Source organism: Ovis canadensis, chromosome 3, assembly GCF_042477335.2.
Source record: "Ovis canadensis isolate MfBH-ARS-UI-01 breed Bighorn chromosome 3, ARS-UI_OviCan_v2, whole genome shotgun sequence".
Taxonomy (NCBI): domain Eukaryota; kingdom Metazoa; phylum Chordata; class Mammalia; order Artiodactyla; family Bovidae; genus Ovis; species Ovis canadensis.
In genome coordinates this window covers 14,367,693-14,385,189 of record NC_091247.1, presented here as the reverse complement: position 1 = coordinate 14,385,189, position 17,497 = coordinate 14,367,693, and the positions used below count along the sequence as shown (strand labels likewise).

At 47.9% G+C, this 17,497-nt stretch overlaps 1 protein-coding gene and 1 long non-coding RNA gene across 6 annotated transcripts in view; one reads left to right on the top strand and one right to left on the bottom strand.

The window, feature by feature from the left end:
* The window catches only part of GGTA1 (glycoprotein alpha-galactosyltransferase 1 (inactive)), a 72,581-nt gene extending 65,926 nt beyond the window's left edge, over positions 1 to 6,655 (bottom strand). Inside the window, exon 1 of one of the 5 annotated variants that reach the window (XM_069580134.1) lies at positions 5,260 to 6,655. In XM_069580134.1, the coding sequence (XP_069436235.1) occupies positions 5,260 to 5,632 (373 nt within the window). In that variant the 5' untranslated portion in view covers positions 5,633 to 6,655. Of the gene's footprint in view, positions 1 to 4,173; positions 4,447 to 5,259 lie in introns of those variants that run through there. The other 4 variants (XM_069580138.1, XM_069580137.1, XM_069580135.1 and 1 more) reach the window with 4 other exon arrangements.
* On the top strand, positions 5,267 to 7,758 carry LOC138435448 (uncharacterized). The gene is made up of 3 exons (XR_011255108.1): positions 5,267 to 5,688; positions 7,129 to 7,287; positions 7,431 to 7,758. It is a non-coding gene; the product is annotated as an uncharacterized lncRNA (long non-coding RNA).
* Positions 7,759 to 17,497: the final 9,739 nt, after the last annotated feature.

The following is a 17,497-nucleotide window of genomic DNA, read 5'->3' as shown; positions in this document are numbered from 1 at the left end:
GAAGGATGAGTAGGAGTCTGTAAGTAGGTTTTTAGGGGAGGAGGGAATGGTTTTCTAAGCAGAGGAAGCAGCATGGGGAAAAGCCCAGAGGTCCCAAACCAGGAGTGGACCTGGATCATCAAAAAAGCAAGAGAGTTCCAGAAAAGCATCTATTTCTGCTTTATTGACTATGCCAAAGCCTTAGACTGTGTGGATCACAATAAACTGGAAAATTCTGAAAGAGATGGCTTTGAGATCCAAAGAGATCCAAACCACTTGACCTGCCTCTTGAGAATCCTGTATGCAGGTCAGGAAGCAATAGTTAGAACTGACCATGAAACCACAGACTGGTTTCAAATAGGAAAAGGAGTGAGTCAAGGCTATATATTGTCACTCTGCTTATTTGACTTATATGCAGAGTACATCATGAGAAACGCTGGACTGGAGGAAACATAAGCTGGAATCAAGATTGCCGGGAGAAATATCAATCACCTCAGATATGCAGATGACACCACCCTTATGGCAGAAAGTGAAGAAGAACTAAAGAGCCTCTTGATGAAAGTGAAAAAGGAGAGTGAAAAATTTAGCTTAAAGCTCAACATTCAGAAAACAAAGATCATGGCATCCAGTCCCATCACTTCATGGCAAATAGATGGGGAAACAGTGGCTGACTTTATTTTTCTGGGCTCCAAAATCACTGCAGATGGTGATTACAGCCATGAAATTAAAAGATGCTTACTCCTTAGAAGGAAAGTTATGACCAAACTAGACAGCATATTAGAAAGCAGAGATATTACTTTGCCAACAAAAGTCTCTCTAGTCAAGGCTATGGTTTTTCCAGTGGTCATGTATGGATGTGAGAGTTTGACTGTGAAGAGGGCAGAGCGCCGAAGAATTGACACTTTTGAACTATGGTGTTGGAGAAGACTCTTGAGAGTCCCTTGGACTGCAAGGAGATCCAACCAGTCCATCCTAAAGGAGATCAGTCCTGGGTTTTCACTGGAAGGACTGATGTTGAAGCTGAAACTCCAATACTTTGGCCACCTGATGTGAAGAGCTAACTCATTTGAAAAGACCCTGATGTTGAGAAAGATTGAGGGCAGGAGGAGAAGGGGATGACAGAGGATGAGATGGTTGGATGGCATCACCAAATCAATGGACAAGGGTTTGGATGGACTCTGGGAGTTGGTGATGGACAGGGAGGCCTGGCTTGCTACGGTTCACCGAGTCACAAAGAGTCAGACAGGACTGAACAACTGAACTGAACTGATCAAGTCCTTATCTTCCGAGATTGTTCCACAACAGTTAGCTTGGAACTAAATTCAGTATCTCATTGCTCAACCTCAGACATTCCTGTTTCTGTATTCTCTTAGCAAGTAGCACAATTATTCATTTAGTGATCCCTGACAGAAAGCCAAAAGGAGATTATGAATTCTGTTCTGGAGTTGTCCAGTCTGCATTGCCTTTGGGACATCCAAGAAGAGATACCCAAAGGGCAGTTAAACATGTGAACTGGGGGCTTATAATAGAGATCTGAACTAGAGATAAAGATGATTGTTACAGAGCTAGCACTTAAAGCCACGAGCATGAGTCAACTTGCCTATTTACAGAGTACAAGGACCAGATCTTTAAATCTCCACTCTGACATGAGAGAGCTCTTTCCTGAGCCCATAAATTCCTATTCCTAAAATCACAATTCCAGCCACCATTTGGTCCCTTCCCCCAGGAGTCATGCCTCCCAATGACCTCCACCGTGTTGCTGTTTTTCAGTCGCTAAGCCGTGTCGGACTCTTTGCAGTTCTAGGGACTGTAGCTCGCCAGGCTCCTCTGTCCTTCCCTACCTCCCCAAGTTTGCTCAGATTCATGGCCATTGAGTCAGTGATGCTAACCAACCATCTCATCCTCTGCTGGCCCCTTTTCCTTTCGCCTTCAGTCTTTCTTAACAACAGGGTCTTTTCCAGTGAGTTGGCTCTTTGCATCTTATTTCATATTCTTCACCCTGATCATGCTGTGTTCTCCAAGAACTCTTAAGATGCTATCATAAGAATAGAAGCTATAAAATACTACTATCCAGGCACTTAAAAAGGCTAAAACAAAAAAGATGGACAATACCATATCTTGACAAGGATGTGGAATAATTACATTTTATGCTTTGCTGTGGGAATGTAAAATGGTACCCTTTATGATCCCACAATTTCTCTCCTAAGTGATAACAAATGACCACAAAAGACTTCTTGAAGAAATAATAGCCCAAATTGGAAATAACTCAAATATCCATCAACAGGAGAATAAATATGCAACGATGGTATATCCATAAAATGGAATACTATTCAGCGTTAAAAAGGAACAAACCAATCATATACATAACTTGGGTGAATCTAACAAACACTGTGCCAAATGAAATAAGCCAGACATGAAAAAGACACACAGTACAATTCCATTTATGTGATGTTCCAGAGCAGGCAAAATTAATCAGTGATGAAGAAAATCACCAACTGGTTGCTTGGAAGGGTGGAAGGAAAATTCACTACAAATGGGATCCTGCTGCTGCTGCTGCTGCTGCTGCTGCTGCTGCTGCTGCTGCTGCTGCTAAGTCGCTTCAGTCATGTCCGACTCTGTGCGACCCCATAGACAGCAGTCCACCAGGCTCCGCCGTCCCTGGGTAATTCATATCTCATATCTCATTTTGGGTGATGGTTACATGAGTACAAACAACTGTCAAAACGTGGTAAACCTAGCACTTACAAACTGTGAATTTAATTGTATGAAAATTATACTTTAGTTAAAACTTAGCAAAAGAAAATAATTGCAAAGTATCTAGAAAATGAAAACTAAAATAATGAGAATATACAGGGCAGAAAAGGTGGCTCAGCGGGAAAGAAGTTGGATCACTGGGTCAGGAAGATCCCCTGGAGGAGGGAATGGCAACCCATTCCAGTATTTTTGCCTGGAGAATCCCATGGACAGGGGAGCATGGCAGGATGCAGTCCATGGGGTCGCAAAAGAGTCCAATTCGACTTAGTGATTGAGTGTCCACAAATGCACAGGGCAGAAAACATTCAGTTAAAATACAAGTATATTTATGCTATGAATGCACCTATATAAATGTCAGCCCCCTCCCTTAACCTAGTCCCCCTTCAGTCTTTCTCCCCACACCCTTGCCTCAATCTCCATGACAATTGCCCATTAATAAGTTTCTAGCCATCCTGAGAGATGATGCAATGCAAAGAGCAGAAGCCTTAGAGACAGAGCTGCTTTCAAATCCCAGCTGCAATTTAGGAACTGAGTGCCCACCAGCAAGTTACTTGGTCTCTCAGCCTACATTGCCTCAACGGTAAAGTCAGTTGACACCTGTTAGGCTGGGCAAAGCAAGCTGCAGTGTGCTGATTAGTTTCTGGAGAACCTAATTCTTTTGACCTCAGCCTGTGAAACCAAACTGTATGTGAAAGGCTTGCTGAAGGCCTGGAAAGCTTAGCGAAGGAGACTCCTGGGCTGTTTCTCCCCTGAGGGTAGAGAGGCGGCCCTGGGGGTCCTGGTGTTAGGGTCTGGGTGGGCCGATGCTAAAAGCTCAGAGCCACCAGTACCGGGAAAAGGTGTTCCTGACCAATGACTAAGGACACAGGTTTCCTGGCAAGGCTTGGCCACTGGTGGGTCTTGCCCAAATCACTTTGCACACCTCTAGACTCAGTTGCTACACCAAAATGGGCCAGATCAGACTGGATCTGAAGAATCTGATACTGAAAACAGCCTCCAGGGTTTCCCAGTATCTAGAGGAGGAAAAGACAGACCTGAACTGGTTCTGTTTGAAAGATGGAAGGGAAAGATCAGCGCCCTGCCGCCCAGGCTCCCCTCCCCCACCATGGTGCCCCTTGAGCCAGGCCTCTAGGCCTCTCAGGGGCAAAGTTTGAAATCCCCATAACCAGATGAACCCGAGGGACGTCTCCAGCGCTAGCTCGTTCAGTCATTGTGCACCTGTTCCATGTAACAATAACTAAGAATCTGCACCTGCCCCCCTCCCCCCTCAACGTGGTAAGGAAGGCAAGGAAGACCCAGAAATGACTCCCAGGAAGGAAGAAAGAACTTCGTGTGGCCCAAGAGGTGCTGAAGGACGACAGAACACCCACAACCTTCCCCCAGGAGCACGCGACCCCCCACCCACCCCAGCCCCTCTGCCCTTGGCATTTCCTCACTCACAGCTGTCTCTATTTCGTGGTCTCGGAAACGGAGGCTCTCCCTGGGAAAGGGTTTCCCAGCTAGGAAGCAGCTGGGCCAGATGCTCCCCGCCCCATCTCCGGCCCCTTGAGACCCACCCATTTCTAAGTAAACGGAGGAGGCCACGAGGCCTGCTGAGGAGGAGCGCAAACGACAAGCAAAGCCACCAACGCCGCCGCAGGGGCTCGGGTCTCGCCTCCGCAGAGAGGAGCGCGCTGGCGGACAAACCTCCGCGTCTAAGCCCCTCCCCTCCCCGGCCCGCGCGAAGAATGGGAATCTCAAGTCGCTCTGCTTTCTCTCCTTGCGTGCTGACATTTTTTTCCACTTTACTGTTTCTTGGACGCCTTTCAAGAGTTTGTGCAATCATTCTGTTTAGCTGCTTTTCTGCCATTTTCAAACGCAGGGTGGTGTCCCTTTGGAGTGGGAACGTGGTGGTCTGAAGACTTGAAGGGCCCCGATCGCCTCCCATCACCCCGACGCCTCCGGCCTCGTAGCTGCCAAAGTTACTACGTTTGAAACTTTCCCCGTGCTGGGTGTTGGGCTTGGTCCTCGGCTTTCTGAGCTCCCCGACCTTTCCCTCTCGGCGCCCCGGCTCTGGGGGGTTCCTGGCCCCCTCCTTCGCCCTCCCAGGAGCCCCGTTCCCGGAGGGATCCTCTTCCCACCCTGTCCAGGGCGAGGGCGCCCCTTTCCTCCTCCTGCCCCGTAGATGGGGCAGAGCCCGCCCTCCTTCCGAGACTTCCTCGGTGGTCCCGCCCTGCGCCCCCTGAGCCTGCCTTCTCCCGCCTCCACCACCCCCGGACCCTGTGGGAAGCCCTGCCCGCAGCCCTTCAAGAGGCCAGAGTCCGGAAGGCTGGGCAGAGGCTGCGACGGGGACGGGATGGGACAGAGACCGGGTCAGAGCTGGGCACCGCGGGAGCGATCAGAACAAAAGCGGGGACACGGGCAGGGCAGCAACAGGGCAGGGCCGGCGCGGCGGCCCGTCCCCTCGTCGCGCCGCCCCCACCCGGCTCCAGCCCCCCCGGGGGCTCGCGGGCTCAGGGGGCTGGGGCGGCGCCTCGTGGGACCCACCTGATCTGCAGAAGCTGGGCGCGCTGGGGGCTGGCCGGAGCCTCGGCTCCCCGGCGGCGTCCTCGGCTGCCGGAACAGTCGGCTCGCTGCCTCCCCCCCGAGCCCCGCGGGGCGTGCCGGGGCGGGGTGTGCCGCCTGCGCTCCCGTCTGCCGGCCGCCGGGCGCTCCTCCGGGGCGGCGGGAAGGGGCGCGAGGGAGCCGGCGGGCGCTGGGCAGAGGGCGGCACGCTCCCAGCTCGGCCCGGCCCGCGGTGTTTGTGCAGAGCGGGTCCCGCCCCGGACACGGCCGCTGGGAGGCCCCGCGCGCTAGTGCACGAGTGCCGGTGCGCGTGTGTGTCTGGTGGCAGGGCGGCGCAGGGGGGTGTTTGTTTCATTTTCACTCAGGCAGAAAAAAGCCTGAAACCAGCAAAAAAGGAAAAGACAATTCCTGGTGAGGGTGGCTGGGCCTCTTTGCCTTCTTGGGCCTGCGCGTGGTGGGGGTGGCCGCGGGGCGGGGGCGGAGGGGGTACCCGGAGCATCGGAGGGTGGGGTGGGGTCTGTCACCCAGGACCGCGGGGAGGGGCCCCGAAGCCCTGGCGCCCCGCCAGACACGAGGGAAGAGGAGAGCCTGGGAGGTCTGATCCACTGTTTGTTTCCTGGGGAAGGAAGGGTGCAGATGACAGCGACAGGCCGGCAGCCCGGAGCCGCTCTCGCTGGAGCCCCCAAACATCCTGAGCTCCGCATGGGAGGGGCTGGTCACTGGGCACCTAGCGACGGCCCTGCCAGGGTTTGTTCCCAGACTTAGTAGTCTTCGGGCCCAGAGTTCCTCAAACAGAATTCTGCACAGGCCCTGTGGTTCTCCACTAGAATTATTTTAGAACGGAACTAGAAAACAAATCCCCCCCCCCAAAAAAAACTATTTCAAAGTTGGTGCTTCTGAGCCCAGCGTGACTACATTTCACTTCTGGTGAGTTGATGTAGGCACATCCGGCTGACTTAGTTCTATGCTGGTAGCCACAACAATTATCTCACTTCTTGGGCTCCAGACCATACATTTTGCTGCTGCAAAACACAAAATTTTATTTGGTGGGGATCATTTGCCTTTGAACTTCAGGGGCTAAGAAATTAGCTTCTTAAATATTTTAACTAGTTGAAACTGTAATTTGACACCATGAAAATGGCACAGAGCCTGGGTATGATGCATCATTTTAATTGTTTCATGCTAATGAGAAAAGAACAGAGCCCTGATCAAATATGTGAAGGGTATAAGAGGCTGCAGGAGGCCAAGTGACTTCTGGAAACCTGGGAGGATGGAGGTTCCTGATGATTCTGAAAACTTTTACCTCAGATTGGGACTCAAACCCAGCCAAAACCCTGCTTGGGACTTGAACCCACATGGCTGGAACTCAAACCCAGCCAAAACTCCCAGTACCTGGTTTCAGGACCTAATGAAGCTCAGGTTCTTGATGTCTCATTGCAGAAAGAATTCAGTGAGAGACAAAGTCATAGGTAAGAAGTGGATTTATTCAGATATAGAAAGCAGCACACTCCAGAGAGTGTGGGCCATTGCAGAGGGCAAACTGGGCCACGAAATTTGGTGTGTTTCATTTTTATAGGCTGGGTAATTTCATATGCTAATAAGTGAGGGGATTATTCCAACTATTTGGGGGAAGGGGTGAGAGTTCCAGGATTTGGGCCATCGGGCCCACTCCTTGGTCATTTAACAGTGCTTTGGAACTGCCATGGCACCTCTGGGTGTGTCATTTCACTTGTTGATTGAGGATTAAGTTATCATCTTTGGTCCCATTTGGTTCTAATCGGTTTATGTTGTATCCTTGGACTATGTCATTCTTTCAAAAGTTGTGCCCTGACCCTTTCCCTCTTGTTACAGTTCCTGCAGAGTAAATGGGTGGGAGAATTGAATCATCAACCCCACATGGCTGCTCAGGAAGGAGGTGTTCCATGACAATCAGCACAATACATCCTTTGCAAAAGCACAAACCACTCCATTATTGTCTTGGGTGAACTCACTTGCAATAGTTCATTAGTGGTGAGTATCACAGTAAATATACGAATGATGTTATACTAAGTGCATCATTCCCCATGTTTTCATTGTTGCATCTAAGGATGCATTGTTTCAATTGTTCAGTCCATCAAACTGGACAATAAATGAGTTTGTTTTTTTTTTTTAAGAAAACTATGACAGTAATTCAAGTGGCTCAAATGATAGTTCATCGTGATCAAAATCAAAAGACCAGGACACAGGAAATAGAACATGTAAAAACATCCCTCTGCTATTATACTCAATGCAAAAGGTTTGATTTCAGCAACACATCACCAGTCACATTAATTTAATGTTGTTATTGTGGATTTTATTTGTTTTGAGGTTGCGTTTGTATCTACTTAGAAATGTTGTTTTGGTTTTACGGTTGGTTTATAGAGTGTGAGCATGACAGCTTCCTGGTTAATTTTAGGTTTATACCTATTTCAGTAACAATAAAATAAAAATAATTTAAGTCAATACTTTGGATCTGGATTTGTTTGTTTTGGGAAGGCCTATCTAGTTCTTCCTTGGTGGCTCAGCAGTAATCTGCCTGCAATCTTGGAGACTCGGGCTTGATTCCAGGGTCAGGAAGATCCCTTGGAGGAGGGCATGGCAACCCACTCCAGTATTCTTCCCTGGAGAATCTCATGAACAGAGGCACCTGGTGGTCTATGGTCCATAGGGTCACAAAGAGTCAGACATGACTAAAGCAACTGAGCAAGTATGCACAAACATATAACTCTCAAAATCTAACTGGCAGTTCTACTGACTGAATGGCTGATCTGTAAAACACCTTCAAGATTACACACATTAGCTTTGGGTTAAGACTTCTAGGTTTAAGGTCTTAGATGAGTCATTCTTCCTGTCTGAGACTACTTTGTGTCATATGCTGAAAGGGAATAAGGTGACTAGTTCATGGTAGGGGCAAAATCAAAATGGGATAATGTTGGGGAAAGGGCTTTGGAATCACATGAGTGTGAGGCTGAATATTGACAGAGGGATGAGGCAGATGAGCACAGGTAGCTCTGATGACTTGCCAGGCATTGCTCCAGGTGCCTCTCACATACTTCAGCTCATGTCATCCTCTGTGCATGCTAATCCCATCCCCCAATTTTCAGAAAAGAAAGCCGAAGCAGAGGCAAGTTAGGTAACTTTTGTTCCCCACCTCTCTAGGTCTAACCAAAGTGCTCTGCATCCAGAAGGCCTTCCTCATTCTTTTAACAAATACTTAACTGGGACCTCGGTATCTGTCAGCCCCTGATCTTCAAGCTGAGGATATCAAGGTAAACATGTAGCATCGTAGCCCTGGGGGATGGCTGCAGCCCAGACATTAAACCAAGAAGACCCACCCAATGAATGATTTGGGGACCTTTGTGATCAGGGCTCTGAGGGATAACTACAGGTTGCAGGGGACCCTGAGACCAGAAGAAGGAGGAATTCACCAGGTGAAGACTTAGGGGAGAGCCAAATCTCTCTTTGACCCAAGCAGAGCCAAAGTCTTTAGGGAGGAGGAGAAAGAGCCATGAGTGTGTGCTGGAAAGCTTCAGCATCACAAAGATAGCCATTTTCTGCAAATCAACCTATATGATCAAAACAAATCCCAGCAGAGTTTTGTGTAACTTGGCAAGCCGCTCTTAAAACCTGAATGGAAGAGCGAAGGGCCATGTATAACCAAGACAGTCTTGACTAAACAGGGAGGTGAGACATGGGCTGTTGTTCAGCCAAATATCAAGACACACCATGAAACTCTAACAGCATAGGCTTGGTGCCAGGATGGATTACTGGACTAAGGAAACTAAATAAGGAGCCTACGAAGAGTTTCCACAAGCATGTGGACACTCAGTGTAGGCCAGAAATGGGGCTACAGATCAGCGGAGGAAGAATAGACTTCAGAGAGTATTGCTGAACCCAAAAGAATTGGAAACAGGTGGGCAAACAAAACCTTGCATGGGCATGCTCATAGCATCGCTATTTATAACAGCAGAAAAGCGGAAACAATCCAAGTGTCCTTCAAGCAGTGACTGGACAAAGAAAACCTGGTACATCCATACAGTGGAATATTATTTGGCATAAAAAGGAATGAAATACTGATTCATGTTACCATGTGGATGAACCTCGAAAACATGCTAAGTGAAAGAAACCAGACACAATAGGTCATGTATTGCATGACTCAACTTTATGGAAATATCCAAAATAGACAAATTCATAGAGACAGGAAGCAGATAAATGGTTACCAGGGGCTGGGGGAGGGAGCTCCGGAGTGACTGCCAAGTGGGTACTTGGTTTCCTCTTGGGCTGATGAACACTGTGGAAATAGACAGTGCCGAGGGTTCCACAGCACAGTGAATGCATTAAATGGCCTGAACTGTGCACTTAAACACGGCTTACCCATTTTGAATGTGAATTTTATGTGATGACCTTTATCACAATTTTAAAAAGTGTTTCTGAGCAATCCATATGAAAAGTAAAATTAGATTCCTAACACACACATGTGCACACACACACATGCCACAGAGCACATGGGTAACTGACCTAAAGGAAAGAGAAACTAAAACCTTCAGAGGAAAATATCATTATTACTCCAGAATAGGTAAGTGTTTATTTAAACACACACACACAGAGCACTGACCTTAAAGAAAAATATAAATAAATTTGACTACATCAAAATACAAATACAACACATACTGGAAAGATGCCACATGAATTAATGGGCAAACTGCAAAATGTTTGCAAGGTAGAAAAGAAAAAAGGATTGGTATCTTGAGTCTGCAGGACCGCCTGCAAATAAACAGGAAAAAAAACACATCTTCTTCTTCTATTTTTATACCTGGCTAAGGACCTGAGTGAAATGTCACTGGGTCAGAGTTCACAGGTGTCCCCTTCGTAGCACTTATCATAACTGTAGAAACAAAACTTTCTGTGTAGCTACAAGCCCCATCAGTCCATTTCAGTTGATGGGAAATTGTCTGTTCAAGGCTTTTGTGGGGAAGAGCTTATCAGCAGGGGCATGCTGGGAGTGAGCGGGAGGGGGCAGGGGGAAGACCAGGGTCTGCAGAGTTTGATGAGCCAGACCCACATAAATCCCGGCTCAAAGAAATGGGAAACTTTCCCGGAACCAGAGACACACAGGGCCCTGGAGCCCCAGGAGATGGCCAGCCGTGCCCTTCAATTTACAGATGAGGAAATGAGTTTCGGACTACGGGGGAGTGACTTCCTCAAAATTACCTACTAGAACTTTTCAGAGCTGGGTTTCATTCTTTTTTCTTTCACGTGCTCCTCAGGCCCCAGAAAGGAGGGGAAACTCTCAGGGCCAAAAGGGGAAAGTGTTCAAAAGCACCTTCAGAAATAGTCAAGTTAGGAGAAGCAGGTGAGGCTGAGTACTGAGTCCTGGAGGAAGTGTGGGTGCAGGAGGGCAGCTGGGGGGATGAGAACAGGAAGGAGAGGAGCTCACACAAAGGACAGAGGATAGGACAGGCAAGGTCCTCCGCCGGAGCCACAGGGCCACCGGCCCGAGGCTAAGGGGCCATGGCGGAGAGGCGCGCGGAGACCAAGAATTTGCCTTTTATCCTGTCCACAGAAGGGAGCCTCTGGAGTGATCGTCCCTGGGGACTGAGGAAGGCAGGACGGAGTCTGCCTTGGAGGGATCAGTCCCACCCCTGCTCTCACTGCCACTGAAAAGTAAAGCCACGCGGGAAGGAAGGAGAGAGGAGTCCAAAAGGAAGGAGGGCAGGAAAGAAAGAAGGAAGGGAGGGAGGGAAGGAGGAATTAAGGGAAACAGAACTTGCCACCGACCCCACCCCCACCCCAGCCTCCCCACCCCCAGCGTCCAGTGGTTAAATCTCTGTGCTCCCAGTATAGGGGGCAGGAGTTTGATCCCTGGGTCGGGAAGCTAAGATCCCATATGCCGCATGGCATGGCCAATAAAATAAAATAAAACGGTGGAGCATTTATGTGAACAAAGTTCTCTTCTTATCAAACAAAACAATTTAAAAAAATACACCACCCCCAAAATACGTCACTTTGGCATAAAGACTATTTGGATCTGAAGGTAATTGGGAAGCAGCAGACACAGGAAAAACTCTCTGCTACCACTTTCCCCCCTTACCTTTCTGCCTAAAAGCAGGGCATAAATTTCCCTTCATAATGGTGACATAAATTCTCCTTGTGAAGGTCCACCTCCCCCACCTCCAACCCCCACGCATACCAGCAGAAGGAGAGCAACCTTTATCACCAGCGATCAGGTGAGTCTGCATAAGCAAAACAACCTGACTCAAATAACACTTATCTTCCATTAGCTTCCTCCAGATATATACCTTCCCACAATTTACCACCCCTAGTAGCCCCAACTCCTTTACTTTGTCTAGTCACTTCTCCACCATTTATTATCCTTTGTTAAAATGATGGATAAGACCTCAGGTCTAATCCCTTCTTTGGGTTTTCACTTTTATTTTTCCTGTGAAGCCCCCTCATATAAAAATATCAGCATCAATAAAGGAACACATGCCTTTTTCTCCAGTTAATCTGTCTTTGTCAGTTTAATTTGCAGGCTGCATTAACAGAAAGGAAGAGGGTAAAGAACAGTGCCTTCCTCCCCTACCGAGGCAAGGAAGTGGGGAGAGGGAGGGAGAGAAGGAAGGAAGAAAAGGCTTTCTGACTTGAGACTGGCATCAGATAATTGCTTTCCTTCCAGTTGGACAATAAATAAGATGGGAGGAATTGACAAGCCCAGGAGACCAGAGGCTGACTTGGCTCCTTAAAGGCCCATCAGCTTCTCCATCCTTTATTGAACCAGGGAAATGCTATTAAAATCATCATCTCCAGGCAAGGATGTATCCTTTTTACTTGGTTTGGTACTTGGAAGTCATTTGTTTTCTAATGATGTTAAATTCCACCTCTGGCATTTACATATATCTAATTTCAAAAGGCAGAAACAGGGAGAAGGCCAAGTTTTTTAAGGCTCTTGGGTTCATTTTTGAAAACTGTCAGTGCTTCCAGCGCCAAAGAATTCTACCAGTTGAAATAAAATTTTATTTTCGCAACCAAAACTAATAAAGCTACATTCCACCGTGTTAAAAGTGTGTTCCTCTCAACTTTCAAAAAAGCTCAAAGAAATAATCCACTTAAACCCTTGTATATTTCAGGATTGTTATTCCCTGAGAATATCTTCTCTATTTTTCAAATTAAGCACATAAATAAAATGAAAATGCAACTTAAAAACGCTAATGTCCTGGGTCTTCTTAAGAGTTTGAATGAACGTTATGTTCTGGGCATTAGAAAAAAAAACAGTGTGTAATAGAACCAGCCTGGGATCAGCTCTGGTTCAGTTTTTGTTCCTGAAATTCCACAAGCCAGGTGACCTTGAGGGGAAAAAGAATCACTTAAATTTTCTGTCCTATGCTTATCTATTCTTCTATACATAGTTATCTATAAAATGGAGATAATTATCTCTGCCTCCGAGGGGTATGTTAGAATAAAAAGTGACATATGTTCACATAAAAAAGGTTCTGAATATAGTAAGGCACCGAATAAATGTGAGCTTCTATGGTCAATTATATAAAGTTATTCTTTGAATTTTTGAGTCACTAAACCCAGTGGGCATGAGGTCCCCCCCACTAAGTCATGCTAATTTCCTCTGCTCCCCTCCTCACCCTGCAGATCTCAGCTCAGGCACAACCTGGCTCCCTGGTCAGCACTCTTCCTGGGCCCCCGAAGGCTCCAGCCACCATCTCCTCTGTGCTGTCCCTCAAACAGGACATGTATAATCCACACCTGGGCATTTGTACCTGCTGTTCCCTCTGCCTCAGATGTTCCCTGACCCAGTGCTTATTGTAAGCACATACTTCCTCACTTGCTCCGTCGTGTCTGACTCTTTGCGACCCCATGGGCTACAGTATGCCAGGCTTCCCTGTCCTTCACTATCTCCCAGAGTTTGCTCAAACTCTTGTCCATTGCATCGGTGATGCCATCCAGCCATCTCATCCTCTGTCTTCCCCTTCTCCTCTCACCTTCAATCTTTCCCAGCATCAGGATCTTTTCCAGTGAGTCAGTTCTTCGCATCAGATGGCCAAAGGATTGGAGCTTCTGCTTCAGCATCAGTCCTTCCAATGAATATTTAGGATTGATTCCCTTCAAGATGGACTGGTTGGATCTCCTTGCAGTCCAAGGGACTCTCAAGAGTTCTCCAACACCACAATTCAAAAGCATCAATGTATGTAGTTTTTAGATTTTTTAAAATTAAAAACCCTTCTTTAGATAAGAAAGTTGATTCAGATCTGTCTCCATCGGTCCTGGCTTCTGACCTGTGGGCTGTCAAGCCAGGCGCTGGGAGCCTAGTCTGTTTCTCTGCTTTGCAGCACCATCAGGAGGCGCCTGCCCTGCTCCGTGCCTGGCTCTGGCTGCCGCATCAGGCAGCTTCATGCTTCACCTTCATGCCCCCAGGCTCACAGGCCGGGAGGCACCTACATGAAAAGTCCACTCCACCCTATTTTTAGAGGCAGGAGTCACAGCCGGGAGGACTCCAAGTTACCAGTGGCTGCCCCAGTAAAGAGAGAAGGTCCTGAATTCTAAAAAAAAAAAACCTGGGTGGCCACCTTGGCTTGACCATTACTAGCTGGGATCTTTGAACAGGAGGAGGCAGCCCTTCCCAGGATCAGTCTCCATATCTGGGTAAGGAGGAAGCCTGCTCCCAGGAGCCAATGAGATGAGATATGTGAGGCACCTGTCCCTGTATGACAGCTGCGATGGTTATCAGGACACAGGAATGAATCTCAGATGGTGGAATGTCAGAAATTGAAAGCAACTGGGAAGAAACAGGGGCAGGGGGATGGGCATCTTGGGTCATCTCAAATCATTGCCATAGGCAAAACCAAGCTACCCAAGTGTCCAGTCCTGTGTCTCTTTTTGTACAGAAAGCAGAAGGTGGGGTGAGGAGGAGATGACCTCCATTTTCTGTTTTTTTGGCCATGCCACATGACATGTGGGATCCTAGTTCCCCAACCAGAACCGTGCCCCTGCAGTGGAAGCATGGAGTGTTAACCCTGGACTTCCTGGGAAGTCCCTCATTTTTAATACTTACTATGGCAGTGGGTCTCTCCCCACACTACACAGCATGTGCTGGGGTCCTGGACAAAGCTGACCACGGATCATTTCTAGAGGCTGTCAATACTCAAAGACAGCCTGCGGTTGACTGTAACTGTGACTTTCTTTCTCTCTGTAATGAGACTCTCCATATCAGAGAGTCCTGGCTTGGTTGAGCATCAGCATTGGAACTCTCCCTGAAGGAGACTCTTGCTGTGTGACCTAGGGAGGGCCCCTCCCCTGGGCTCCAGATGCCCCATCTGCACAGTGACCCCAGAGAGTGGATGTGTCTCCCCACGCTCTCTTTGCTCTGGCGTCCTGCCTGTGCAGCATTTGAGTCAAGGCACTGTCTTCTCTGAGCTTACCAGGCATCGTTACTGTGTGACCTTGAGCAAGTGATGTCACCTTTCTGTGCCTTAGCTGCCTCATGGACAAAGTGAAAGTAATAATTTACTTAAGAGTGTAGAACAGAGCCTGGCATGAGTAGGTACTGTGTGTGAGTCAATACCCTCATCACTACCAGTAATTCCATCATAATCATCCCCCATCACCGTCATCACCATCACCATCGTTATCAATACCATCGTTATCACAACCTTCATCACCATCGCCACCACCACCATCATCTTTATCATCCAGCCATTAGACTGTGAGTTGGTGTGGCTGGTGTGAGGAAAATTGCTCAGAACAGGATACAGAGACCTGGGTACAAGTCCGTGCTTAAGCAAGTTTCTATCTCTTCCCTAGCCTCAAGACTTTCTTCCTAAGGAGAGGGGATTGGGTCTGATAGTTGGGGAAAAGGGTGCAGCCCGTGGCCAGAAGCTAGATCCCTTCCTTGTCCCTCTAGCTTTAAAACCAAATTCTTCAAGTTCTGGGTTCCAGGACAGATTTTAATCTTCCTTCCCACTCAGCACCCGCCTCCTCTGAGATCATCAGCATCTGGCCCTACCCTCAGCAGTCAGGTTGATCTGAGCAAAAGAAAAAGGGTGGATTGTGTCCATAAACAGAGGAATGGATAAAGAAGATGTAAATATATAAAATGGAATATCGTGTAGCCATAAAAGAGAATGAAATAATTCTATTTGCAGTAACATGGATAGACCTAGAGATGGTCAAGGCTTCCCTGGTGGCTCAGATGGTAAAGAGTCTGCCCGCAATGTGGGAGACCTGGGTTCAATCCCTGAGTCGGGAAGATCCCCTGGAGAAGAAAATGACAATCCACTCCAGTGTTCTTGCCTGGAAAATGCCATGGATGGAGGAGTCCGGCGGGCTACAGTCCATGGGGTTGCAAAGAGTCGGACACGACTGAGTGACTAACACTTTCTTTCAGAGATGATCAAGCTAAGTGAAGTAAGTCAGACACAGAAAGCCCAATATTATATCATATTACTTAGATGTGGGGTCTAAAACACTACACTAATGAATTCATTTACAAAACAGAAACAGACTTACAGACACAGAAAACAAGTTTATGGTTGCCAAAGAGGAAAGAGGGTGGGAAAGGAAGAATCAGGAGCACAGGGTTAACAGATACATACTGCTATATATAGAATAGATAAGCCATCAGGATTTACTGTAGAGCACAGGGAACTATACTGTTCGTTATCTTGCAATAACCATTGTATAATGGAAAGGAATCTGAAAATATATGTATATATAACTGAGTCACCTTGCTGTACACATGAAACGAGCAGAATATTGTAAATTAACTGTCCTTCAATTTAAAACAGAGAGAAAGAAAGAAAAAGCACCAGAGCAACACAAGGGAAGAAAGAAATCCAGGCCCACAAGATTTTCATGTTGCATTTCTTATAACTGTAACAGGGTTGTAGCCACCCATCTCCTGAGAAAAATAAGAGATGGATTTTGGGAAGGGGACTTTGGGAAGGGGACTTCCCAGGTGGCATTGGTGGTAAAGAATCTGCCTGCCAATGCAGGAGACTCGGGAGACTCGGCTTCGATCCTTGGGCAGGGAAGAGCCCCTGGAGGAGGAAATGGCACCCCACTCCAGTATTCTTGCCTAGGGAATCCCTTGGACAGGGGAGACTGGTGGGCTCCAGTCCATGAGGTCACAAAGAGTTGGATGTGTCTGAGCGACTGAGCTTACACACAGACTTTGGGAGAAGAGGGAAGGAGGGGAGAGATGAAGGGGGAGGAGAGCAGGAGTGGGAAAAAGGATGGGGGAGGGGGAGGCGGGGAGAGAACACCGAGGCAAGATGTTTCAAGAAACTACACCGCTTGGCATTTTCACTCTCTGAGAAATCAGACTGTGTGTGGTCAGTTATATCTCAGTAAAGCTTGGGGGAGGGAAATGGTTGTGTGTATTTGTTATCTATGGCGTGTACATGTGCGTGTCTGTCTTTGTGTGTGTGTGTGTGCTTGAGTGTGTGTGTGTGTGTGTGTGTGTGGAGATACTTGAATGTGTATACGTGTGTCCACGTACCTGCATGTCTAGACAAATAGGCGTGTGTGTGTGTGTGTGTGTGTGTGTGTTTGCGCGCGCGCGCTCGGCGCTCGGTAGTTTAGCCATGTCCAACTCTTTGCTACTCCATCACTATAGCCTGCCGGGCTCTGTTCATGGGATTTCCCAGGCAAGAATGCTGGAGTGGGTTGCCATTTCCTCCTCCAAGGGATCTTCCCTGCCCAGGGGCTGAACCTGCATCTCTGGCATCTCGCATATTGGCAGGTGGATTATTTACCACTGATATCCACTGCACAAAGAATATCTGATCACTGAAAGAATATGCTCTAGAGTACGTGTGACTCCTTGAGTGACCCTGATAGTCACACGCGTGTGTGGCTGTGTGTACATTTCTGTTCTTCTGAATGTGCCCCTGTGATGGGGGTGAGGTGGGGAGGCATATTGGTATCTGGATGTGGGTTGTAACTTCGTGTCTGCACATGTAAGTGTGCGAGTGTGTGTTTCAGTGCGTGCGGCTGCAGGGCTGAGTGTGAGGAAATGGGTGCTTGCGGGTGGCCATGAGCCTGCCTACAAGCGAGGTGCCTGAAAAGGCATCTTGGTGTTCAACTGTGTGTGGTGTGTGTATGCTTGTGTGCTGTGGGTGGGTGTGCACCTAAGTGTCCGTGTGTGCAGGAAGCCTGGTAGCCCCGGGCTTGATTTCTCTCCTTGCAGTCAGGA